The sequence below is a fragment of the Xiphophorus couchianus genome, chromosome 22, assembly GCF_001444195.1.
Source record: "Xiphophorus couchianus chromosome 22, X_couchianus-1.0, whole genome shotgun sequence".
Classification (NCBI taxonomy): Eukaryota; Metazoa; Chordata; class Actinopteri; order Cyprinodontiformes; family Poeciliidae; genus Xiphophorus; species Xiphophorus couchianus.
Genome location: NC_040249.1, coordinates 21161647 through 21183305, shown reverse-complemented (window position 1 = coordinate 21183305; position 21659 = coordinate 21161647). Strand labels below are relative to the sequence as shown.

General features: G+C 37.4%; 1 protein-coding gene across 3 annotated transcripts; it reads left to right on the top strand.

Moving 5' to 3' along the window:
* Nucleotides 1-4193: 4193 nt before the first annotated feature.
* On the top strand, nt 4194-21623 carry prop1 (PROP paired-like homeobox 1). Of its 3 annotated transcripts, none has more exons than XM_028006016.1 (4): nt 4194-4580; nt 18968-19178; nt 20138-20370; nt 21049-21623. In XM_028006016.1, exons 2-4 carry the CDS (start codon nt 19085-19087, stop codon nt 21397-21399), a joined length of 678 nt encoding a protein of 225 aa, XP_027861817.1. In that variant the 5' UTR covers nt 4194-4580; nt 18968-19084; the 3' UTR covers nt 21400-21623. The 3 variants fall into 3 exon arrangements, with proteins under 3 accessions (XP_027861817.1, XP_027861816.1, XP_027861818.1); XM_028006015.1 differs by lacking the exon at nt 4194-4580 and adding an exon at nt 13327-16362; XM_028006017.1 differs by lacking the exon at nt 4194-4580 and adding an exon at nt 13332-16362 and having other exon boundaries at nt 20141-20370; nt 21049-21622.
* The last annotated feature ends 36 nt before the right edge of the window (nt 21624-21659 follow it).

Here is a 21659-nt window from a genome sequence, read left to right as displayed (position 1 = left end):
TCATTCCCCGTCCAGCCAGAGGCAGTGCGGTAGAGGAGTTATGGGGCCCGGAAATGGAGCCATGGCCTCTGCGGTGGCTGGTGCATCATCATGGAGGCAGCGGGACGGGAGAGTGATGGGTTCACATAGGTCTTGTGGCAGACCTATGGGATTTGGGGCATGGCTGTATTTTCTTACGGTAGGGAAATGCCAGGGTCACTGGTGCTGGAAGTACTGGTCACTCTGTAATTAATTGAATTTAGAAATAGGGGTTTCCACCACAGGCTGCACAGTGGAACAGTTGCTCACACTGCCTTCATGTTAGCTAAAGGTGACCTGTTATGCCAGGTGACATGCTAGGATAGGTCTATGGTCTATAGAAAACAAAATTATTCTTAGATAATGAGAATTTAATCTGGCCAGTTCTGCCTAGAATGAGTTGTTTTAGGGCGTCTTGTCACTTTAAATCAAAATAAGCTGCTTCTGGCCACGCCCCCAACTCAGCATTTACACTTGCACATAAAAATGGCTGCATAAAGAATTATACAACCACACATCTTTGAAAAGCATTAGTAGAGCATCCTACACAACCAACAAGAATGCAGCAAGGGATTTCTGGATGGTAAGTCAACGACAAAACACCTGTCTTTTCCAGCAGCCATTGTAAAGAGCATACAGCGGTAAAAAGCAGCAAGATGTTGGAGACCTTTTATCACAGTGTTGTTGCCGGCGCCATCTTCTTTGCTGCTGTGTGTTGGGGAAGCCGTACCAGAGCCAGCGACTCTAATAGACTGGACAAAATCATCAGGAAAGCTGGCTCTGTACTGGGACTAAGGCTGGAGTCCCTGGAAACTGTGGTGGAGAGGAGGACACTGAAGAAGGTTCTGTCTATTATGGACAATAAACAGCACCCTCTCCACTACATAGTGGACAGACAGCGGAGCACCTTCTTGCATAGGCTGCTCCAGCTCCGCTGTCGTAGGGACAGATACAGGAAATCCTTCCTGCCACATGCCATCTCACTGTACAATAAAAGCTAAATCATTGTTCTGCACTAATCAGTCCAATTTTGCACAACTGCACTGTGGCACACTTGCTGTACAAATATTTACATATACATACTGTTCTGCATTTTTTGAATCTTTGCAAGGACTGCTCTAAGCTGCTTTTTATATTGACAGCATGTTATATTTTATTTTTATTTTTATTTTGTCTACAATTGCTACTCAGTGGTGGTTGTTGTGTGTCTTGTCTCTATGCTGCTGTAACTGCGAAATAATTTCCCTGCTGGGATGAATAAAGTAATTCTATTCTATTCTATTCTATTCTATTCTATTCTATAAAACAAGGAGCCAACTTGAGCTCCTTGTCCTGGAGCTCAAGTTGGATTGCTAGGGGACAGCAGAGGTCTGCTGGGGTTGCTAGGTAACGGGCAGTGCCTGCTGATTTGTGACTTTACATTCTAGAGGTTTTTGAAACAGCAAATTTTCCAGACACCAAAAAAGATTAACTTATGCCCAAAAAAACCATCTGATTGACTTGGACTGTTTTGAAAAGCAATAGAAACCCAAATGGAAGTACAAAATCATCCAAATGCGAATTTTAAACAATTTATCATGTAATTTACTGCTGACGATGAGGATAAAAAATGGTTTAGAAAATGAATCTAAGTAATTCCATTTCTGTCCAAATAAGCTGCTTCTTATGTAGCAGCTGAAAACACTCAATTCAAACAGCTTTGATTGATTAGTTCCAACATTTGTACATTATCTTCTGGACAGACGTGTTGCAGAAGTTTGTTTTCTTTCATGCTACCCAGAAAACCAGACAGTGACGCTAGGGGTGTTTTGATACTTGACAGATTTCAACAGAAATCTGTTGAATGTACAATTTTTTAAATTATGATTAATCAGCATAATAATCTCAATAATTTTATCCCTTTTAAACACATATTTTTGTAATTTTACAACTTCCTTAAATTCAAACACACTTTATAGATCAAGAAGAGAACCTAAATGTTGTTGTAGCTCATATGAAGTCAAATTCTTTGGCGTTATTGATGACCTGCACAGCGACCGCTGTCTAAGAAAAGCACAACACATCATAAAGAACACTTCTCACCCCGGACATTCTCTGTTCACACTGCTGCCTTCAGGCAGAAGATACAGAGCAACCAGAACCAGAACCAACCGTCTCAGAGACAGTTTCTACCCGATAGCAATAACAAAACTAAATGCAATCAAAAACAACCATTAATCATCATAAATGATGTATGTGAGAATGTGGCTGTTCTTCTTATTTTTTTTTTCTGCCAGTTGTTTGTTGATTCTTGTGCTGTGTGTGAATTGTGAGACAGTTATTTTTTGTTTTTGGGCATGTGCACCGACTGATGGCACCCTTTGAATTTTGTTGTCCTTGTGACAATGACAATAAAGATTTATCTTATCTTATCTTATCTATCTTATCTGTTGGCAGAAAAGATCTCTTGTAGCAGTCTGTATTCCAGTGAATACTTTAACGTTGTTTGCAGTACATACTGGAGATCACGTACAATTGAACGACCCTGCAAAAAAAAGGAAAAAAACCTGATTTCACAAAACAAAAGTTGTAACTGAGCATTAAGGCCTGCGGTGTGAATGCAGCCTTACTAACACTCCTTCAGCTCAGTGTGCGAAGCAACAGGGAAAGGAAGGCGCAGGAAGGAGGCCTCCTCTGCGGTTTCTCTTCTGACTCAGCTTTCCCAGAAGTGTGAATCAGCTAAGGGTGACCGCAGAGGAGCCTGAAGGCTCTTTCTCTGGGCCCCAGGGCCTCTTCCAGGATAACTGGGACTGAGAACGGGCGCTCAGATTGAACCGCCTCTCCACTGTCACAGCAACCCTTTCTGCTCGGCTCCCTGCTGACTCACAGCTGCTGCACGAGGACGACCCACCCAGGCGGCCTGGTAACGTGTTGATGTATATTTTCCCTGGCATATCCACTCCCTCAGTCCACATATGCTGTTTACATGCAGCTGACATGTTTTATTATGTCTAGCAGAGTCTGCACCACCCACCTAAACATAACAGACGAGCAGAGCTGGGCAGTAACTAGTTACTCAGTTACATTTACTTCAGTAATGTTTCTTGACAAAAACTACTTTTAGGAGTATTTGAGCTTTTTACTTTTACTTGAGTAATGTTATTATGAGGTATTTCTATTCTTACTTGATTCAAATTCTGGATTTTCTACCCACTGAATGAAAAACAAACATGTTTTCACCAGAAATTCACAGACACACACCTGTAGTTTCTGTTAAAGTTTCACAAGTTTTTTATTGAAAGAAACTGATTTGAAAAAAAAAAATAAAGAATTGCCTGATTTTATTTTTGTTATTTACATGAAATATTGTAATCTTCGTCTTTAAAAAAACACCAAAATGTCCACTTTATTTTATGTTTTGGTTAGTTTGATTATGTAATTTTAAATACTGTATAATTGATAACTTGAGTAGAGTTTTTACCAAATACTTTTTTTCTCTTCCTTTAGTATACTTTTGGGTACTCTGCCCTCCTCTGCATACGAGCCTCTTTGATCCAGATGATGGTGCCTCAACTTTTCGCTCTGATCCTCCCTTTGCTTCACTCAGAACCGGTACTGTCCTGCATACTTTTCTGGAATTTTGCAGAGAGTAAATTTAGCTGCTGTTTCTTGTAATCTTTGTTTCAGTGGAAGAGAAAAAAAAGTCCTTGGCACTCTCTGCTCGTTTCTCAACAAAGCTCGGCTTCACATCCTGCATGGGAGCTGCCCAGGAAAACCACAGGCCATTGAGTAACTCCTCTGTGTCGGAGAACTAGCTCAGGGGCATCCGCTGATCTCAGCCCAGCCACTTCGCTCTTATCTAACCAGTTTTTCCAGAAGAAGCTGACACAAGTCTCTGCTTTGTCTGCTACTGACTGTAAACTCAAGACGTTTAGCTGCTGATAAGAAAAGTAAGTAATGGTAAAAATCACTGAGGTTATCCCTCAATCTACCAGTTCACTTTTATTCCTGTAGACGATGAGGCAAAGTGATTTTTATATCCCACCCAGTTCCTTCCAGTGTTTTGAACCGAAACCCAATAAACATGCATACTATCTGAAACGCAAAGCAAATCTTATTAGATTTTAGGAGCAAAGCTGCTGCTAAAGCAACACTCCTCAATTCATCCTGACATTTGATATGTAAAATATGTAAAGCAATTTAAAGAGTAGCCTGGATAAATAGTTATGGAAGCTCAAAGTAATGTTTGTTTTTGGAGTTTCTTGTTTATATAACTGGTAATATAAAATATCTTTGCATGTCCAAAGTGGTAACATCTCTTCATATTCCAGGTTGTAAGACAGAAAACAGAGAGGAGTAATTTATTATACTAACAGCATCACTGTTTTAGTTACTTAACTTGAATTTAACATGTTAATTTTGATTAATCAGTTGAAAAGATTTTTTTTTTCTTTAAATAACAAAGTTCTGGGTGGAACCTTTGTATTCATTCGTTTCTGATACAACCATAGATCTGACGCACAAGCGACATTTGCAAACAGCAGCTAGTGGATGGTGTTTTTTCTCAAGACCAGAGTTGGACAGTAACTAATTTCATTTACTTGAGTAACTTTTTTGGAAAAAAAATTACTTTTACTTTTGCTTAAATAATTTTATTTCTCGTGTAAAATTTCTGGATAGTCTAGCTACTGTTAGTAATTTCACTGAATGAAGAACAAACTTATTTTAACCAAAAGGAAAAAAAATCACCAAACACAGATGGACACCTGCAGTTTTTTACATTTTTATATTGAAATTGATTTGGAAAAATGTTTGTTTTGTTATTTTATTTGTATAAATTACTTTTATTTGACCTTTAAAATACCAAAATCTCCACGTAACTTTATATTTTGGTCCATCTGACAGCCTAATTTTATGTTTTGACTTGTTACTTAGTATTTGAGTTGCATTTTTACCAAACACTTTTTTACTTATGAGTAATTTCTTAGACGGCTACCTTTTACTTTTACTTGGTGAAGTATTGCTACTCTTGCTGGACACCATTTAATCTTAAAGTTTTAGACATGATTTTGGGTTTAATGACCTACCTGCGGTGAGGTTGGTGTCGTTGCCCTGCAGCAGTTTGTGAATGAATTAAACTTGTTTTGTTTTATGGGGCTAAAGAAGCACATGCTGACCGTTTTTATCACAGCTTAAAACGGTTAACACTAGCAGATGACGAAAAGACCAAAACGTAAACTCTGCTAAAATGAGCCCTAAAAACAAACGAGTTGCTCTTTTACCAGAGAGTTTTGGAATCAGTGTTGTATAAACAGTTAAATCTATGTGTGTGTGTGTGTGTGTGTGTGTGTGTGTGGGAACAATGCGGTCATTTATGGAGTGATCACACAGTCCTCACCAACAGCCTTCAACACATTAACCATGTGACTGTTAACATGTAACCCAGCGGTGAATCATTGCGTGCTAAGCTCATGTTCTCGCCCTTTGACAGCATGATTTTAACTTGAAATACTGAAAATCTAAATGTGATCTGGCTGAAAACGAAGAGATGCTAAAGTTTTCACAGGCATCAAACTGCTACACGTTCTGTTTGGTAAAAACCACAGACATTGAAAGTATTTTATCTGCATTTTGGGTGATGAATGAGCAGAAAAAGCACAATTGTGAGTGCAGCGGCCAGCACTGATGCTTTAAATGCTTCAAATGAACCACATTTGTTGACCACTCATAAATATTTACTTCTTTTTTTTAAGTTTGTGCTTTATGTTTACTTTTTATAGTCAACTTGTGCTGGCTTGACATTTCTTCTTGGAGGAAAATAGTTATTTGAAATGATACGAGTCAACTAGGACTGAGTCAATTAATCATGATTAATCGATCCTTGAAATAAACGTCAACTAATATGCATGCAAAAAATACATTTTGGTCTAGTTTCTAGTGTAAATATCTTATTTTTGTCTCATTTCAAGTTTACTATCTTACAAGTAACTTTAAAGCAAGATATAGGAGCTTGTTTTAAGTCAATAATTTTTTAATATTGATGAAAAATTATTTGCTCCAATGGCAGATTATTTCACTTATATAAAATAATCTGTCAGTGGAACCAGAACTTTTACATGATTCTGAAAGATATTTTTAATATCTTAATATACACCACAAGAGCACAAAATCTTACCAAGTATTTAATCTAGTTTTAGTGCAAATGTCACATTTCAAGACAAAACTAGCTTACAAGTAACTTTTCAGTAAGATATAGGAGCTTGTTTAAGGAAAGTACTAGTTCCACTGACAGATTATTTCCTATAATAGTCAATAATCTGCCAGTGGAACTAATACTTTTTCATCAATATTAAGGAATTATTTACTTAAAATAATCTACTTTATCTTGCTGTAAGGTTACTTGTAGGTTAGTTTTGTTTTATTTCAAGTGTACAAAGATATTTGCACTAAAAACTAGAGCAAAAATACTTGTTAAGATTTTGTGTTTTTGCAGTGTACATGACATTTAAAATTAGAATCAGACCAATAAAAAAACAAACTATTTTGAGTAGAGGAATGTGAACTTTATGAAAAGTATGTTTAATAGCTGCGTAAAAGTACTTTTAATCTGACAAACAAGACTCACATTCTAATTTCTTGACTGTACATGAGTAGAGTCAGTCCTGACCTTTGACCTGATTCCAGTGACCTTTGCCCCACTGAGCCTGTGATGTCACCTCGGTTCAGAAAAGGCTGAGCTGGGAATAAAAAGGCAGCACCAGGATCCTGAGTCCAGCAGAATAATTACATGAATGAGGGAGGGAATCAGGAAATAGCTTTTTGGTTTGGGAAACTGAGGAGTTGGATGGAGCGCTGCCATGTGCTAAATGAAAACAGGATTCAGAGAAAAAAGAAAAAAAACGGGGGCCATGGTGAAGCACAGAGTGTGAGAGAACACAGACGAGGCCAAAACGTGTGTTTCATAACGGGGAGGGGTCGGCAAGTTAGCTGGGGTCAACTGGGGGGGGCATCTCGGTCCCCACCCAGCTTCCTCCTCCTCCTCCTGCTCTTCCTCTTCTTCTTCTTCCTCGCAGGTTTCATTCGGATCTTCCCAATCACGGTTTTTATTGCAGGAAATTTCTGCCACACCGCGTCGCGTGAGCTGGAGGAGCGCTCCATTCTTAGCCCGGCGCCACTGAGTGCCAGGGGTACGTGGAGCCTGGCAGCGCGAAGGTTACGCAGCGAGAGGAGGGGTGCACTGCAGAAACACTAAATCTGACCAAGGACTGCTGGTCCAGCTCCCACTGCTGATGTCCTAGAGGACCTGAAATAAGACTAAACTAACTTACAACTAGCACTGACACGATTAATCACCTTAATCGTGATTAATCGATTATTAAAATAATCGTAGACTAATTTAGTAATCGATTAGTCGCTAACTCAAGAAACAACTACATATTCAGAGCAGGATTTAGGCCTGAAATATATCTAAATTTTGCATTTAAGATTAAAAAAAACATCGTAAATAAGTTTTAGCCAAAAGCTTCGCGAGTGCAATAGCTTTAGCTTCATCCGGTTCAGATTTACTAGAGGAAGGATTGAAGAGAGGCTTTTGCATCAGGGTTAGATAAAAATTAATTCCATGGGCGAAAAACGTGTCTGTGTTGTTTGTTAGCCCTCAGATTTCTATACAGACTGAAGAGTCTGATGTCATGTCACAAAAACAGTAAAAGAGCAGAAAAGATTTTCTGAATCTGAGTCTAAAGAAATATTAAAGACTGGATCTGAAACAATTAATCGTGATTAATCGATTAGGGAAATAATTGTAGACTAATTTAGGAATCGATTAATCATTCACTGAAGTATACCGACTCAAAAAAAGGCAATTTGCAGAGAAAGGTAACATAATTAAGCCATAATTAAGCTAAAACTGTACTATATGTATATTTTACTCTTAAATATGTAAATATGTTTAGGCAAAATTGATCAAGTTGTAGTTTCAGCCTCACCTGGATCAGATTATCTAAAGGAAATTCTGTTTTATGCAATAAAATGTTTATTTTCTTATTTAAAGTGGCTATTTGCATTTAACCACTAGTATAATGGTGGTTAAATGAAAAATCAGAATGTGCCTTTTTTATCCAATTAATCGATGATCGTCAGAATAATCGATAAAATAATTGATTACTAAATGCAGCTCTACTTGCATGTAGCTTTTTAGGAAGATATAGGACCTTGTTTTAAGTAAATAATTCCTTAATATTGATGATAAAGTACTAGTTCCTCTAACAGATCATTTCATTTATAACAAGACATTTTTCCCATGTTATAAGTGAAATAATCCGCCGATGGAACTAGAACTTTTTCATGAATGTTAAGGATTCTTTTTTAATTCTAGTATCTTGTGCAAATATCTTACTTGAAGTAAGACAAGATTAAATTACAAGCAACTTTACAGCAAAAATACTGGAGCTTGTTTTAAGCTAATTATCAAAAGTTACTCTTGCGGTTGGAAAAAAAAATGTTTTCTTCTGTATTCAAGAATTGTTGACTTAAAACAAGCTTCTATATTTTACTGAAAAGTTACTTGTAATTAGTTTGGTCTTAATTCAAGCGTACTAAGATATTTGCACTAGAATCCAGACCCAAAGCTCTTGGTCAGACTGTTTTTGCAGTGCTGCCAGGCAGCTCTGATCCAAACGGCCACGCCTTTTTCTCTGCTAACGGAGTGAATTCAGAGGAAGAAGGTAGAAAAGAACCAGCAGCTCTGCTTAAACCCTCTCGCACCAACACCCAAACTTTACGCCCCCTCCTCCTCGCTCCAAGCTGGGCTTTCATCTGAAAAAGAGGCGGGCGGTTTTGGGGCTTGTGGTTTTTATTGAAATAATATTTACTGTACTCTGCTGCTTCTCTGGCTCTGTTCTCCCTTAACAACGGACATTATTTTTAGCCTCTGTGTCGAGTTCGGTCATTTCCTGCTGCAAAAAAGACTCGACCACAAGCAGACTCAAACACTGAGAGGCTTTCTGCTCTGCCTACCAAACTCACCATGTCCTCCGTACGAGCCGCCCCCTGTCTCTACGCAAAAATGTAAATACAGTACTCACTTTTTTCAGAACCTACACAATCTAGATGAAGGAATCTATGTGGTTGAATAACATACCACAGTGTTTAAAAGAAACGCTGGACTTGAGACTACACAGATTCCTCAACACACACAGGAACAGAGGTGGGTACTAACTGGTTACGGTACATTTACTCAGCTACAATTACTTTAGTAACTTTTTTTGGGGGGGGGGGAATACTTTTTGTAGGATTTGTACTTTTTCATTTTGCTTGAATAACTTTATTATAAAATATTTCTACTCTTACTCTTAAATGTCCCTATTTTCTACCTACTGAATAAAAAAGAGACATGTTTTAACTAAAAATCCACCAAGTATTTTTTTTTCTTGTTTCTACTGCAAATATCTTAGTACACTTGAAATAAGACAAACTTACTTATAATTAAATTTCCAGAAAGATATAAGAGCTTGTTTTAAGTCAACAATTCCTTAATATTGATGAAAAAGTTCTAGTTCCACTGGCAGATTATTTAACTTATTTCAAAATCGTTACCTAGCAACGCCAGCCAAGCTCAGCCAGTCGCCTGGTAACCCAGTTCTAGTTCTACTGGCAGATTATTTCACTTATAACATGGGGGGGACGATTTAAGAGGAATAATCTGCCAACGGAGCTAGTACTTCTCAGCAATATTAAGAAATTATTTACTTAAACTTAAATCACTGTAGGATTAATTCATTTTGTGGGAAATGTCTTCTTAGAAGTGAAATAATCTGGAACTGGTGCTATTCTCATAAAAAAATAAGGAAGTATTGATTTAAAACTAGCTCCCATATCTTGCTGAAAAGTTACTTTTATGTTAGTTTTGTCTCATTTTGGTTCCTTTAAGATATTTGCACTAGAAAATAAATCAAAAACACTTGATAAGATTTGGTGCTTTTGCAGTTTTAAAGTATTAATCATACCTTAATATTGCTGAAAAATACTCGTTTGAAAATGTCCTATTAGAAATGAAATAACCTGCTAGTGGAGCTTCTTTTTAAAATTAATATTAAGGAATTACTGATTTAAAACAAGCTCCTATATGTTGTTGAAAACATACTTTTAAGTTAGTTTTGTCTTATTTCAAGTGTGCTAAGATATTTGCACTAGAATCTAGACCAAAATATTCTGACACGTTTTGATCTAGATTTGGTGTTTTAGCAGTGTATATTAATTTATTGAAAAATATTGTTGAAAAAGTACCAGTTTCACTTAAACATAGAAAAATGTTGTTAGTAAGTGAAAACTATCTGCAAGTGAAACTACTTTTTGTATCAGTATTGCAGAATTATTTACTTAAAATAAGCTCTTATAGTCACTTGTCATTTAGTTTTGTCCTCTTTAAAGTGTACCAAGATATTAAGATTTAATATTGTTTCACATATCACATGGGAAAATGTCTTGTTATAAGTTAAATAATCTGCTAGTGGACCTACTACTTTTTAAAATCAATACTAAAAAAAATATTGACTTACGACAAGCCCCTATATCTCGCTGCAGTTAGTTTTGTCTTGTTTCAAGTGAACTAAGTTATTCACACTAAACAAATAGACATAAAATATTTATAAGATTTTGTGTTTGGTCATTTTCATTCCAGTTCACAATTACTAACTATTTGCATTGATCTGTTGTGTAAAACCCCAATAAAACACATTGAGTTCTGTGGAAAGAGAAGATACTTTTCCCACAATGTTCAGCACTCCAACCCCGTTCGGGTTGCGGGGTTAAGTCACGCAGGGATCATGAGAGTCATAGTTAGTATTGTGACTCTGTCTGTTTTCTCATCCTTTTCAACCATTAAAAGTATTATTTGGACGTTTTTTGTCGTACTGCTTGCTTACTTTGCTTTGAACAGGTTGTAAAACACCTGCTGCTCAGGTGAATTACAACCTGAATCAAATCTTCCCGCCTGTCCTGCAGAGTTTTGCGCTGGCGTGCTGGATGAAGTGGGAACCATTATGACTCAGCAGCTCCACCCTGCATGGTACTCTGTGTTCTTTTCTGATGAAATTCAACGCATCTAGAAGGCGATATTATCCCGCACCCTGGGAATCTAATCTTCCCCAGCTAAAGATACGAAGCCAACACAGACAGCCTGGAGCTGGACGGGTTGTCTCCTGGTGCTGCACATGCAAAGGCGATAAAAGTGAAGCAGCAAAACACAAAGCGTGTTCCACTTTAATTTAAGCTGCGTTGTTGAGTGATTGGGATCATGGTGGCGTGTGGAAGCTTGCCCTGACTGCAGTCTGTGACATTTGACTGTCTGGCGAGGCGGATTTCTGAGAGCTGTCCTCCTCCAGACTCCCCTCGGCGGTGTCCACTTTCCCCCTCGACAGCATTTTGTTGGCTCCACCGGCTTCCTGTGGTCCTCCAAGGCGCTCCTAGACATGATAGCTGGAAGATTATCCACTGTTACAGGGGCACGACCTGGAGGAGGGAGGGAGCGCAGCAAAGGTATAATTATCGTCTTTCTACATCTCTCTCCACACCTTGGTTTCCTAACTAACTTTAGACTAAAAAATCCAGATTTTCTTTAAAAGCATTATTTTGTTGTTTTTGCTAGGTCTGCTTTGTATAACATCTATCTATCCATTGTAAAAAGTACATTTCCGCCAAAACAAACTAATAAATTTTGAGATTACAAAGAAACAAAAAAGAAAACAAGCATTTTATTGACTATATACAATATCGCAGTAAATCTGAACCAGATTGAGAAGTTCTGTTTAAAACCAGTTCAATCTGGAGAGACTCAGACGGAGATGAGAAGGCAATTAGAAGAGTTTATTGACAAACAGAATTTAAAGTCTTTGGCGCTCGGGCCCCGGCTGGGGATAACTGTTATCGCAGCGTTAGCGATAGGCTTCAGATGAGCATCCCCGATGCTGTTAGGAATGTCATCCCCCAGGGCCCGGCACTGGTGGTGGAGGTTGAAGAAGGGTGCGGGCCTCAGGACCGGGCGAATGGAGGAGAAGGGGTGGTGGTGGGTTGAGCTCGGCTGGAGAGTGAAGGACGCCATGAATGAAGGTCCTTATCAGCTGGGACTTGGTCGATGATTGGACGTGACGTGGCTTGGTCCGGCGTTGATAGGTCGACGATTGTGGGCAGGTCGCTTCGATTAACGGGTCCCGGTGGGGATAAAAGAGTCTTCCAGTTTGAATTTGCGCCTAGGCTTCATTTTACCGACAAAGGTATTTTAATGCAAAGTTTCTATATTTTTAAGGGCTGCAACAAACGATTATTTTAGTTATCAATTATTCTGACAATTAATTGATTAATCGTATAAAAAAAATTGCACATTTTACAGATTTATCATTTAACTATTTAAGCATTTTTATACAATGTGAGAAATACATTGAAATATGCAAATAGCAAATAATTAAATTACTTTTTAAAATAAGAAAATAAACATTTTATTGCATAAAATATATTGCAGTATTCCTTTAGTAAATCTGAACTGGATGTAGCTGAAACTATAAAACTTGATGAGCTTTGGCTAAAACCTGTTTTAATTTTAAATGAAAAAGTTATACCTTTTTAAGTATTGCAACAAACAATCACTAATTATTTTACTGAATATTCATGATTAATCATATTAAAAAATTGGCACATTCTACAGATTTATCATTTAACCACTAAAGCTTTTTATACAATTTTGGAAATACATTAAAATATGCAAAAAACAAATTATTTAATTCATTTTTTAAATGAGAAAATAAGCATTGTATTTCTCAAAATGCAATGACACAGTAAGTTTTAGTAAATTTGAACCATATGCAACTAGAGGAGTTCTGGCTAAAACCTTTTTGTAGACAAAAGTTTTATTCATCTTAAATGCAAGATGTATATAAACATTGTACAGTATTTTGTGAATTACTTCTCTCAGTATGTTGTTCTTTCAGCAAATGGCCTTTTTCTGAGTCTGTATATTCCAGTTAATGATTAATTGATTACTAAATTAGTTGACGGTTATTTCTGTAATCAATTAATCACGATTAATCAAATTAATCATGATTAATCCCTAGTTTTTTGTATTTCCCTGGGCTCAGATTCTGTGACATTTTTCTGCTCTTTTACTGTTTTTGTAATATGACAGCATGGACTCTTCAGTCTGTATAAAAATCTGATAGCCAACTAACAACACTGACACGTTTTTAGCTAATCTACAGATTTTTTTTAATTAACCCTCTAAGCCTTTTTTTTTTATAAAACAATGAAATATGCAAATAAGCAAATAATTCAAATTATTTTTAAGTAAAAAAAATCTATTTTTTAATTGCCTTAAATGCAATAGCATAGCATTCCTTTAGTGAATTTGAACCAGGTGAAGTTAAAACTGCCACTCAAGGAGTTTTGGTTTTCAGACAAAGATGTTTTTAATCTTAAATACAAAATGTTTATATTTTTTGAACAGTTTTGGCTTAACTGCTGCTCTCAATATGTTGCTGTGTTGTTGCATGGCCCTTTTGTGACTCTTTATTGACCCTTTGCAACTACAGTACAGACCAAAAGTTTGGACACACAGTTGTGTCCAAACTTTTGGTCTGTACTGTACGTCCCTTAATCATTAGAGGCGCCATGACGGACATAGAAAGTGAGGGATGAGAGAATTGAACAGGGCAACTGAAAATGTTTTCCAACGTTATTTTTTGCCAGTTTATTTATGGCTTCTACTTGTTTGAGTCCAACTAATTGATCTGTGAACGTAACACACCTGGTTGGGTTCTGGCGGTATTTACAGACGGTGGAAATAGCTAGTATAGGAACCCGCCTGTACCTCCTCCCCCCTTATCAAATTACCGACTTTGACTGAATTCAAAGCAAATGGACTTTTTCTGAGTCTGTATATTCCAGTAACGATTAATCGATTACACATAAATCATGTAGTGAATTCACACCACATGATTTATGTCACCATGTCATAAACGCCGTTTCCCTTTGCACCGGAGCAGAATTAAAATCGTACAAAAGAGGAGATGCTAACCACTTTTTTTCATGCATGCTAGGCTACGGTGTGGCATTGTTTCCATGGTTACCAATCATTGGACACACCTTCTCCATAATGCGATATTTAATATCTTTCTAATCATACTTACTTATAAAGTATATGAATGTTCATCTTCAAACCTTGTAAAACATGTTCGCTGCAAACCCGCCATTACACCGACGGGTCATTATGATTGACAGCTGATATCCATCACCACGGGATCATTCCTCATTAAAAGTTGTAAAATAAATTGACAAGTTTGGTTTGCATCCTTGTCAGTCTGTGCAGCCGACCGCGCAGCACCTGTGACCATTTTTAAAGTGAAATCAACTAAATAAAAGAGATATTAGGTTACAGACGTCTGTTTTTGACAGCAGCGCACTGGTTGTTTTGACGTCCATCATGGCGGAGTGGGCGGCGTTCTGAAGACCGTGACGTCACGTGCAAAGGGGTCAACGCTCCAGTTAAAAATGAATTGATTACTAAATTAGCTGACAATTATTTCAATAATCAATTAATTGTAATTTAGCAGCTTAATCATGATTAATCTGATTAATTATTTCAGCTCTAGTCTTTGACATTCCTTGAGACTCAGATTCAGTTCTTTTTTCTGTTCTTTTTCTATTTTTGTAACATGACATCTTGGGCTCTTCACATAAAGATCTGACAAAAATCCAACAAACAACAAAGACACGTTTCCTCCCGCCCCCAAAGAAATTCATTTTGATCTAACGCTGATGCCAAAAGCTTCTCTTCACCCCACATGCTGGGTGTTTCTCTCACAGCTGGGCCAGCTTACTGGCTGGACGGGGCGAGGAGGGTGAGCTGGTGGGGGGAGTTGGGTTACATTCCTTCCATTGGGGCTGTCTGTCTGCCAACCAGGTCACTCCCAGTTCAGTCCCGGGAAAATGGGAGGGAAGAATTTCCTCTGTGTCCATACTGGGCCCAGCCAGAGCCACTCAAAGGCAGAGGCCTGTGTGCACCGGGGCACGTGTGCATGCACAACCCCTGAAACTGAGCACCCAGGATAATATGACTTGCATGTTATTTCCTTACACTAACAGGCGTTGGGTTCTGTTCAGTGTTAATGCGTGTACACATGCTCACCGAGTCACATTTTTCATATTTTACCAGTTTCTGCATCGCAGGTTAGGATAATATGACAGGAAGTAGATCAGTGAGACACATCTGATGCTAAATTGTCATGACGTCTGAACATGTGTCACTGCATGTTTACTCCTCTTTCCTGTTTACTGTAATTTTTTTTATATAGTATCAGACGGTCTTATTAAAAATCTCAATTCCAATGAAGTTGGAACGTTGTGTAAAACATAAATATAAACAAAATACAATAATTTACAATACAAGCTTTTTCAACTAATATTCAATTGAATGTTTAAACAAAGAACTTAAATGTAGTTTTACAAATATTCACTCATTTAGAAACTCATGCAGCGCATCCCAGAAAAGTTGGGACACAAGCAGCAAAATCCAAATAAGTGAACATTTGCACAAAACCCCAATGAAGTTTATCATTTTGAGTATTAAATATCTTGTCATTGTAGTGAATTCAATTGAATATAAGTGGAAAAACATTGGCCAATGATCATAATCTGTTTTTATTTATGTTTTACACAATGATTCAACTTTATTGGAATTGGGGTTGTATATTCACACGCTACACGTTTTGGATTTTAATGTGTAAAGACGGAAAGCATTGATGATTTCCTTCCTTTATGTATAATTCAAACCTTCAAAAGTTTGATTTATTTGTGTGTTTTTTGCAGCTTTAATTCCCACAGAAGTCTAAACAGAACCATAGTCGTGCCGTTTTCTTGGGCTTTTTGTTGTCTGAGGGGTTCGGGGGATTGTGGTCGAGTCATTGTCTGGGACAGGAAACATGTGAGCAGAATATAAGACGCGTAGCGAGCTTGGCAGCAGCGTGCACACAATTACTCACAGTCCAGGCAGGACGGGGCTCTTTGACGACACACACACAGGAATTGGCCCTCACAGGCTGTCACAAGGAATCAAATTAGATGTTCTCCCGCAAAGAACCAGAAAACAAGGCAGGGACTTTCTCAAGACGTTTGTTCAGTCTCAAGGGTCATTTGTCGTTTCAACCAGAGAATTAATATGTAACAGGCGTTCCTGCGGGCTCGCTACCTCAATAGGTCATTCAGTCGCTGAGTATTGTCTGTTTCACTTCCCTGGCGAGGATTCTGGTCGGAGGGAGAGCTGCAATCTGCTGTCTGACACGTTTCCTGTCTACGTTTCGAGCCTGATTTCTGCTCAAAGTGAGTCACACGAACCTCTGGAGTTGGACAAGAAACCAAAGAGGCAGCGAGAGTTTAGATACAACTAGGACTGCAACTAACGACTATTTTGGTGATCGATTAATCGATTATTCTGACGATTAATCATATTTTTAAAATGGTACGGTCAACAGCTTTTTCATTAAACCAAATAAGCCTTTTATACAATATTAAAGATTCACTAAAAGATATAAATAAACTAGCAATTGTTTTAGTAACTGAATAATCTATTGTTATTCAGACAATTGAGCAATTATCGTATTTTAAAACTGGAACATTCAACAGATTTTTCATTTAACCATATAAACCTTTTTCAAGCCTAAGTCAACCAAGGCTGCAACTTATTTTAGTGATCGAATAATCTATCAATTATTCTGACGATTAATTTATTAATTGAATGTGTTTTTAAAATGACACATTCAACAGATTTTTTTTATGAAACCACTTAAGCTTTTTTATATGATATTAAAAATACATTAAAAGATGTAAATAAACTGATTGTTTTAGTAATCAATTAATTTATCAATTATTCTTACAATTAATCGATTAATTGTTTAAAAGGCACATCCAGCATATTGCTCATTCAACCACTTAAGTCATTTCTATAAAATATAATAAATACATTAAAATATGCAGATAAACAAATAATTCCATTCCCTTTTTAAATAAATAAATAAAAAAATATACATCTTATTGACTAAAATGCAAAAATATCACATTCCTTTAGTAAATTTGAAAGATGTGAATTTGAGTGATTTTGGTTAAACATATGTACAGACAAAGATGTTTTTATCTTAAATGCAAAATGTATATATATATTGTACACTTTTGGCTTAATTGCTGCTCTAAATATGTTGGGGGGTTTTAGGAAGAGGCATTTTTTGAGTAGATATTGATTAATTAATTGCTACACTGTAAAAATACAAAATCTTACCAAGTAATTTTGATCTAGTTTGTCAAACATTGTATCTTAGTGCACTTGAAATAAGGCAAAACTAACTCAAAAGTAACTTTTCAGCAAGAGGTAGGAGCTTGTTTTAACTAAGTAATGCCTTAATATTGATGAAAGAATGCTTGTTCCACTGGAAGACTATTTCACACATAATACGACATTTGGAAAAAGTTTTCCATCAATATTAAGAAATTATTTTCTTAAAACAAGCCTTTACATCTTGCTGAAATGTTACTTGTAAGTTAGTTTTGTCTTTTTTAAGTGTACTAACATATTTGCTCTAGGACCTAGGCCAAAAATACTTGATAAGATTTTTTGTTAATTGGTTGACAATTATTTCAATAATTGATTAATCGCAATTAATCCGATTAATCGTTTCATCCCTAATCATAACATGGAAACTACTTCCTGTATTTACTCAGGTTATCTTTGCTATTCAGATTGTTTGATATAGAAACATTCAGGTGACTAGAAAGCAAAAGAAAAAACAATTTAAAGGGCCGCACACATGGAGAAGTTTGTGCTGCCAGTGCATTACATAGTGAAATGCTTCATGCTGAGCAGCAGCTGCCGCTCTGCAGCCCTGTCATGACTCTTCACACTCACCGCCTCACATCCTCTTCCAAAATAATGGATTGAACACATTTCCTAGATGTGCCTTTTCATTTGGTTGCCACAAGTTGACCAAACAGTGCCACCTGGTGGTCACACAGTGTGTCTTCTTCTTTCAAATGTAAGAATCAGACAGACCTTAAACCAAATGTTTAAATGGTTGAAGTTTCTAAAAAAGACGACCATTTACTCATTATGATGTCATTATGTTGACATTATGAGTTTAAACCCAGTGATTTAATTCATCTGCAGTAGTTTGAGTCACTGTAAAAATAAACCTGTCTTCATCAGGTTACAAAATAAGTCAATTTTACCCACAAGTGTAGAAAAACCTGACAGATCCAACACTATTATATAGACATCCACACTGCAAAAACACAACATCGTATCAGGTTTTTTAAAATGTAGCTGCTAATGAACTGGTACACCTGAAATAAGACAAAGCTAAGTTACAAGTAACTTTTCACCAAAATGGAACTTGATTTAAGTCAATATTATTATTTTTTTAAAGTACAAGTTTCACTGGCAACAAGACATTTTTCACACATTATAAATGAAGTAATAAGTAAAACTAGAACTTTTTCATTACTATTAAGGAATTAATTACTTAAAACAAGCGCCTATGTCTGTTAAAAAGTTACTCGTAAGTTAGTTTTGTCTTTTTTAAAGTGTACTAAGATATTTGAATTAGACTATACTATAAACTATTGTAAAAATACTTGGTAAGATTTTGTGTTTTTGCAGTGCAGTGACAATTTTGACTGGTTCCTGTATATTTGGTTGCCCTCAAAATGACAGCAGGATAGAAAATACAATACAGCTTGTTTATGCAAACAAGAAGTCTCACTCTGACATAAATAGTGTGTTTCTGTTTGGTTAAACATTCTCTGATTTTTATTCTAAAGTGTTACTTCAGAGTAATGTTGCTCAAGTGGAAAAGTAAAGTAAAACTACACCCAGAATAATGTATATTTTCACAAAAAGTAACTCTTAAGTAACTGTAACTGGTTACTTTCATTCCAGTGATGCTGGTTTCCAGTTCCTATTGGCTTCCAGAGACCGAGTGAAGGAAGCGAGATGGGCGTGACGCAGGACTTTAATTTTGACTGAGCGTCTCTGCTGGGATGCAGAGCTGCAGCGATGGCCCACATAAAGGCTGCAGGTGCAACACCACGGAGCCACCAAGACTTTGCAGAACTTTACTCTGACATGGCTACAGTGAGCTCGAGCGCAGGTTGGTCGAAAAAGCAAATAAATGTGCTACTAACAACAACTGGTTTAACCCTAAGTGTAAAATTCTGGTTCACTGTGACCATTTTATTGAAATAACTAGTTAGTTTGAAAGTGTTCAGCTAAATTAGAGTGTAAACCGTTAGTTCCGACTGATTTATTTGTAGAAATGATCAATGTTTTCAGCTATTTTAGGTCGTAATTCTATCAGTTTTTGGTTAGGACATTGAATTGCAGTTATTTTAAGAGAAATACTGACACTTTTTTCCAGAAATACACTCTCATTTGGGTGTTACCAGTAGTTTTCTACTGCACTCCAATTGAAAACTAAACATTAAGTCTAAGTTGTATGATATTCTAAGCTTTTATGCTTGAAAGAATATTTTATTTCCAATAAGTCGTCTGCTATTTTTGGGTGGAGGAAGCTTATTTTGGAATACAAGACTGACATCTTTGGATGCATATGGAAACTCTTGTCCACCATCTTGTCTTCAGCATTTATTAACTCTTAGACTTGGACAATAAAATGATAAAAATATGTAACTTTCTTCTTCTTTTGTGTTGGGTTATGTTCTTAAAAATGAAAATTTGTGAATATATTTTGAAAATGCAACCTAAATGTTAGACTAAACAACAGAAGCAGCGTTGTGAACGGACGCCTCACTCCCCCATTTCCACAGATTGGCCCCTTCATCAGTGATTGTTGACATAATCTTGGTCAAATCCTCCAGTTTCTGGTATCTTTTTCTCACGAGCTTGTCTTTAGGCGGCCAAATCTCCGCGGCTCTCAGGTTGCCGAGTCACTCTAATCCCTCCTTTTTGGTGATTTGCACTAATACAAATGAAGGGGTTTTTTTGTTCCTTATTTGCCAAGGAAGTCAAGAAATAGGAGCTGGAGAATTGTCACCAGTAAAAATGAAGGTCTTTTCCAGGCAAAGCCTCAGTCTCTTTTGCTTCTGAAAGCAGATATAGGTGAGCCTGGGAGGAAAGCAGCGACGTCAGAGACCTCTATGGCCGCCGGCATCAGCAGGGGGGGCAAAGCCTACCCGTCTCCTGCCAGGAGGCGTCACCGCACCACCTTCAGCCACAAGCAGCTGGAACAGCTGGAGCTGGCTTTTCAGCAGAACCAGTACCCAGATATCTACTGCAGGGAGGAGCTGGCGCGCATCACCAAACTCAACGAGGCTCGCGTACAGGTGGGACAAAGCCAGAGCCTGAATTTATTTGACAAATTCATCTTTGAGTTTAGGTGCAGCATTGTTTGGTCCACAGGAATTTGCACAATTTCTGTAGCAATTGATTTTATCAATTGGAAAATGTTTCATATGTGTTTTCATTACAAATGTCTGGAAATTTTTGTCTGGTGTCTGCTAATGTCAAAAAACACAATTTCGCAATTACGATGTTTCCACTAAATAAGAATTGAAATTAAAATCACATATTAATAAGGTTGTTCATGTGATAAATCATAAAAAATCATGGCAGCTATGGGCATAATCAGACACATTACATATAATAATTCAGCCATCATTCAGGCATTGGGAGCAACAAACTCCTTATACTTGGGAGCGGCTACGAATGTGGCAATTTGGGGAAATTGTAGTACACAATTTTTTTTAATCATTATTATTAACTGTTAAATGCTGTGATCTGTCTGGAAACAAAAACAAACCATCATCCTCTTACTACTTCCTGTGGTCTTATTTGTCGTTTTCGCCAGTAGTAACATCCGACTGTTGAACACGTGACTCTTGTGACATGATGCCTTATTTCAAAATTGCCGTGTTTCCATTAAGCTAATTTATTTTCGTAATTTAAATTTGTGCAAGTAGATGGTTAATGAAAGCACAGCTACTGTTGTCTTGTCTCGGCAGGTGTGGTTCCAGAACAGAAGAGCCAAACAGCGCAAACATGAGCGGGCTTCCCAGAAAGTCTTTCCGGTGGGTGTGATGACGGGCCACAGGACGCTGATGGCCGGCATGCCTCGACAGTACTACCCACAGCCGTTGGCCCACATCCCGCACCTGTCCTCCATGCTGCCGCCCGGGCCGTACTCCCGCCACCAAACCCAAGTCAGCCGCTGTCCGTGTCCCGGCAGCCCGCCACAGCCAGCGCCTCAGCGGCAGCACGATGACTGGTACGGCTCGCTGAGAACCAACCTCCCGTCACCCATGTTCCCCCTGGGCTCCATGCAGCCTCTGGAGACGGCCTCCCCCTGGAGCTAGAAAGGGAAGGGGAGATCTACGGAGCTACATTGGGGCCATAAAGATTGTTTAAAAAAAAAAAAAAAAAGAAAGATTATTTTGAAACTTAAAATAAAAAGTTCTGAAACTTTGCAGCTGAAAGTTTCAAAATTGGGCGGCAGGGAGGGATGTCATAATGATTTTTTTTTTTTTTTGTTTAATTTTTTCCCTCAGTTTCAAATAATTTGTTTCAGTTTCAAAATAATTGTTAAGTTCAAAAGCAAAAAAAAAAAAGATTGAAC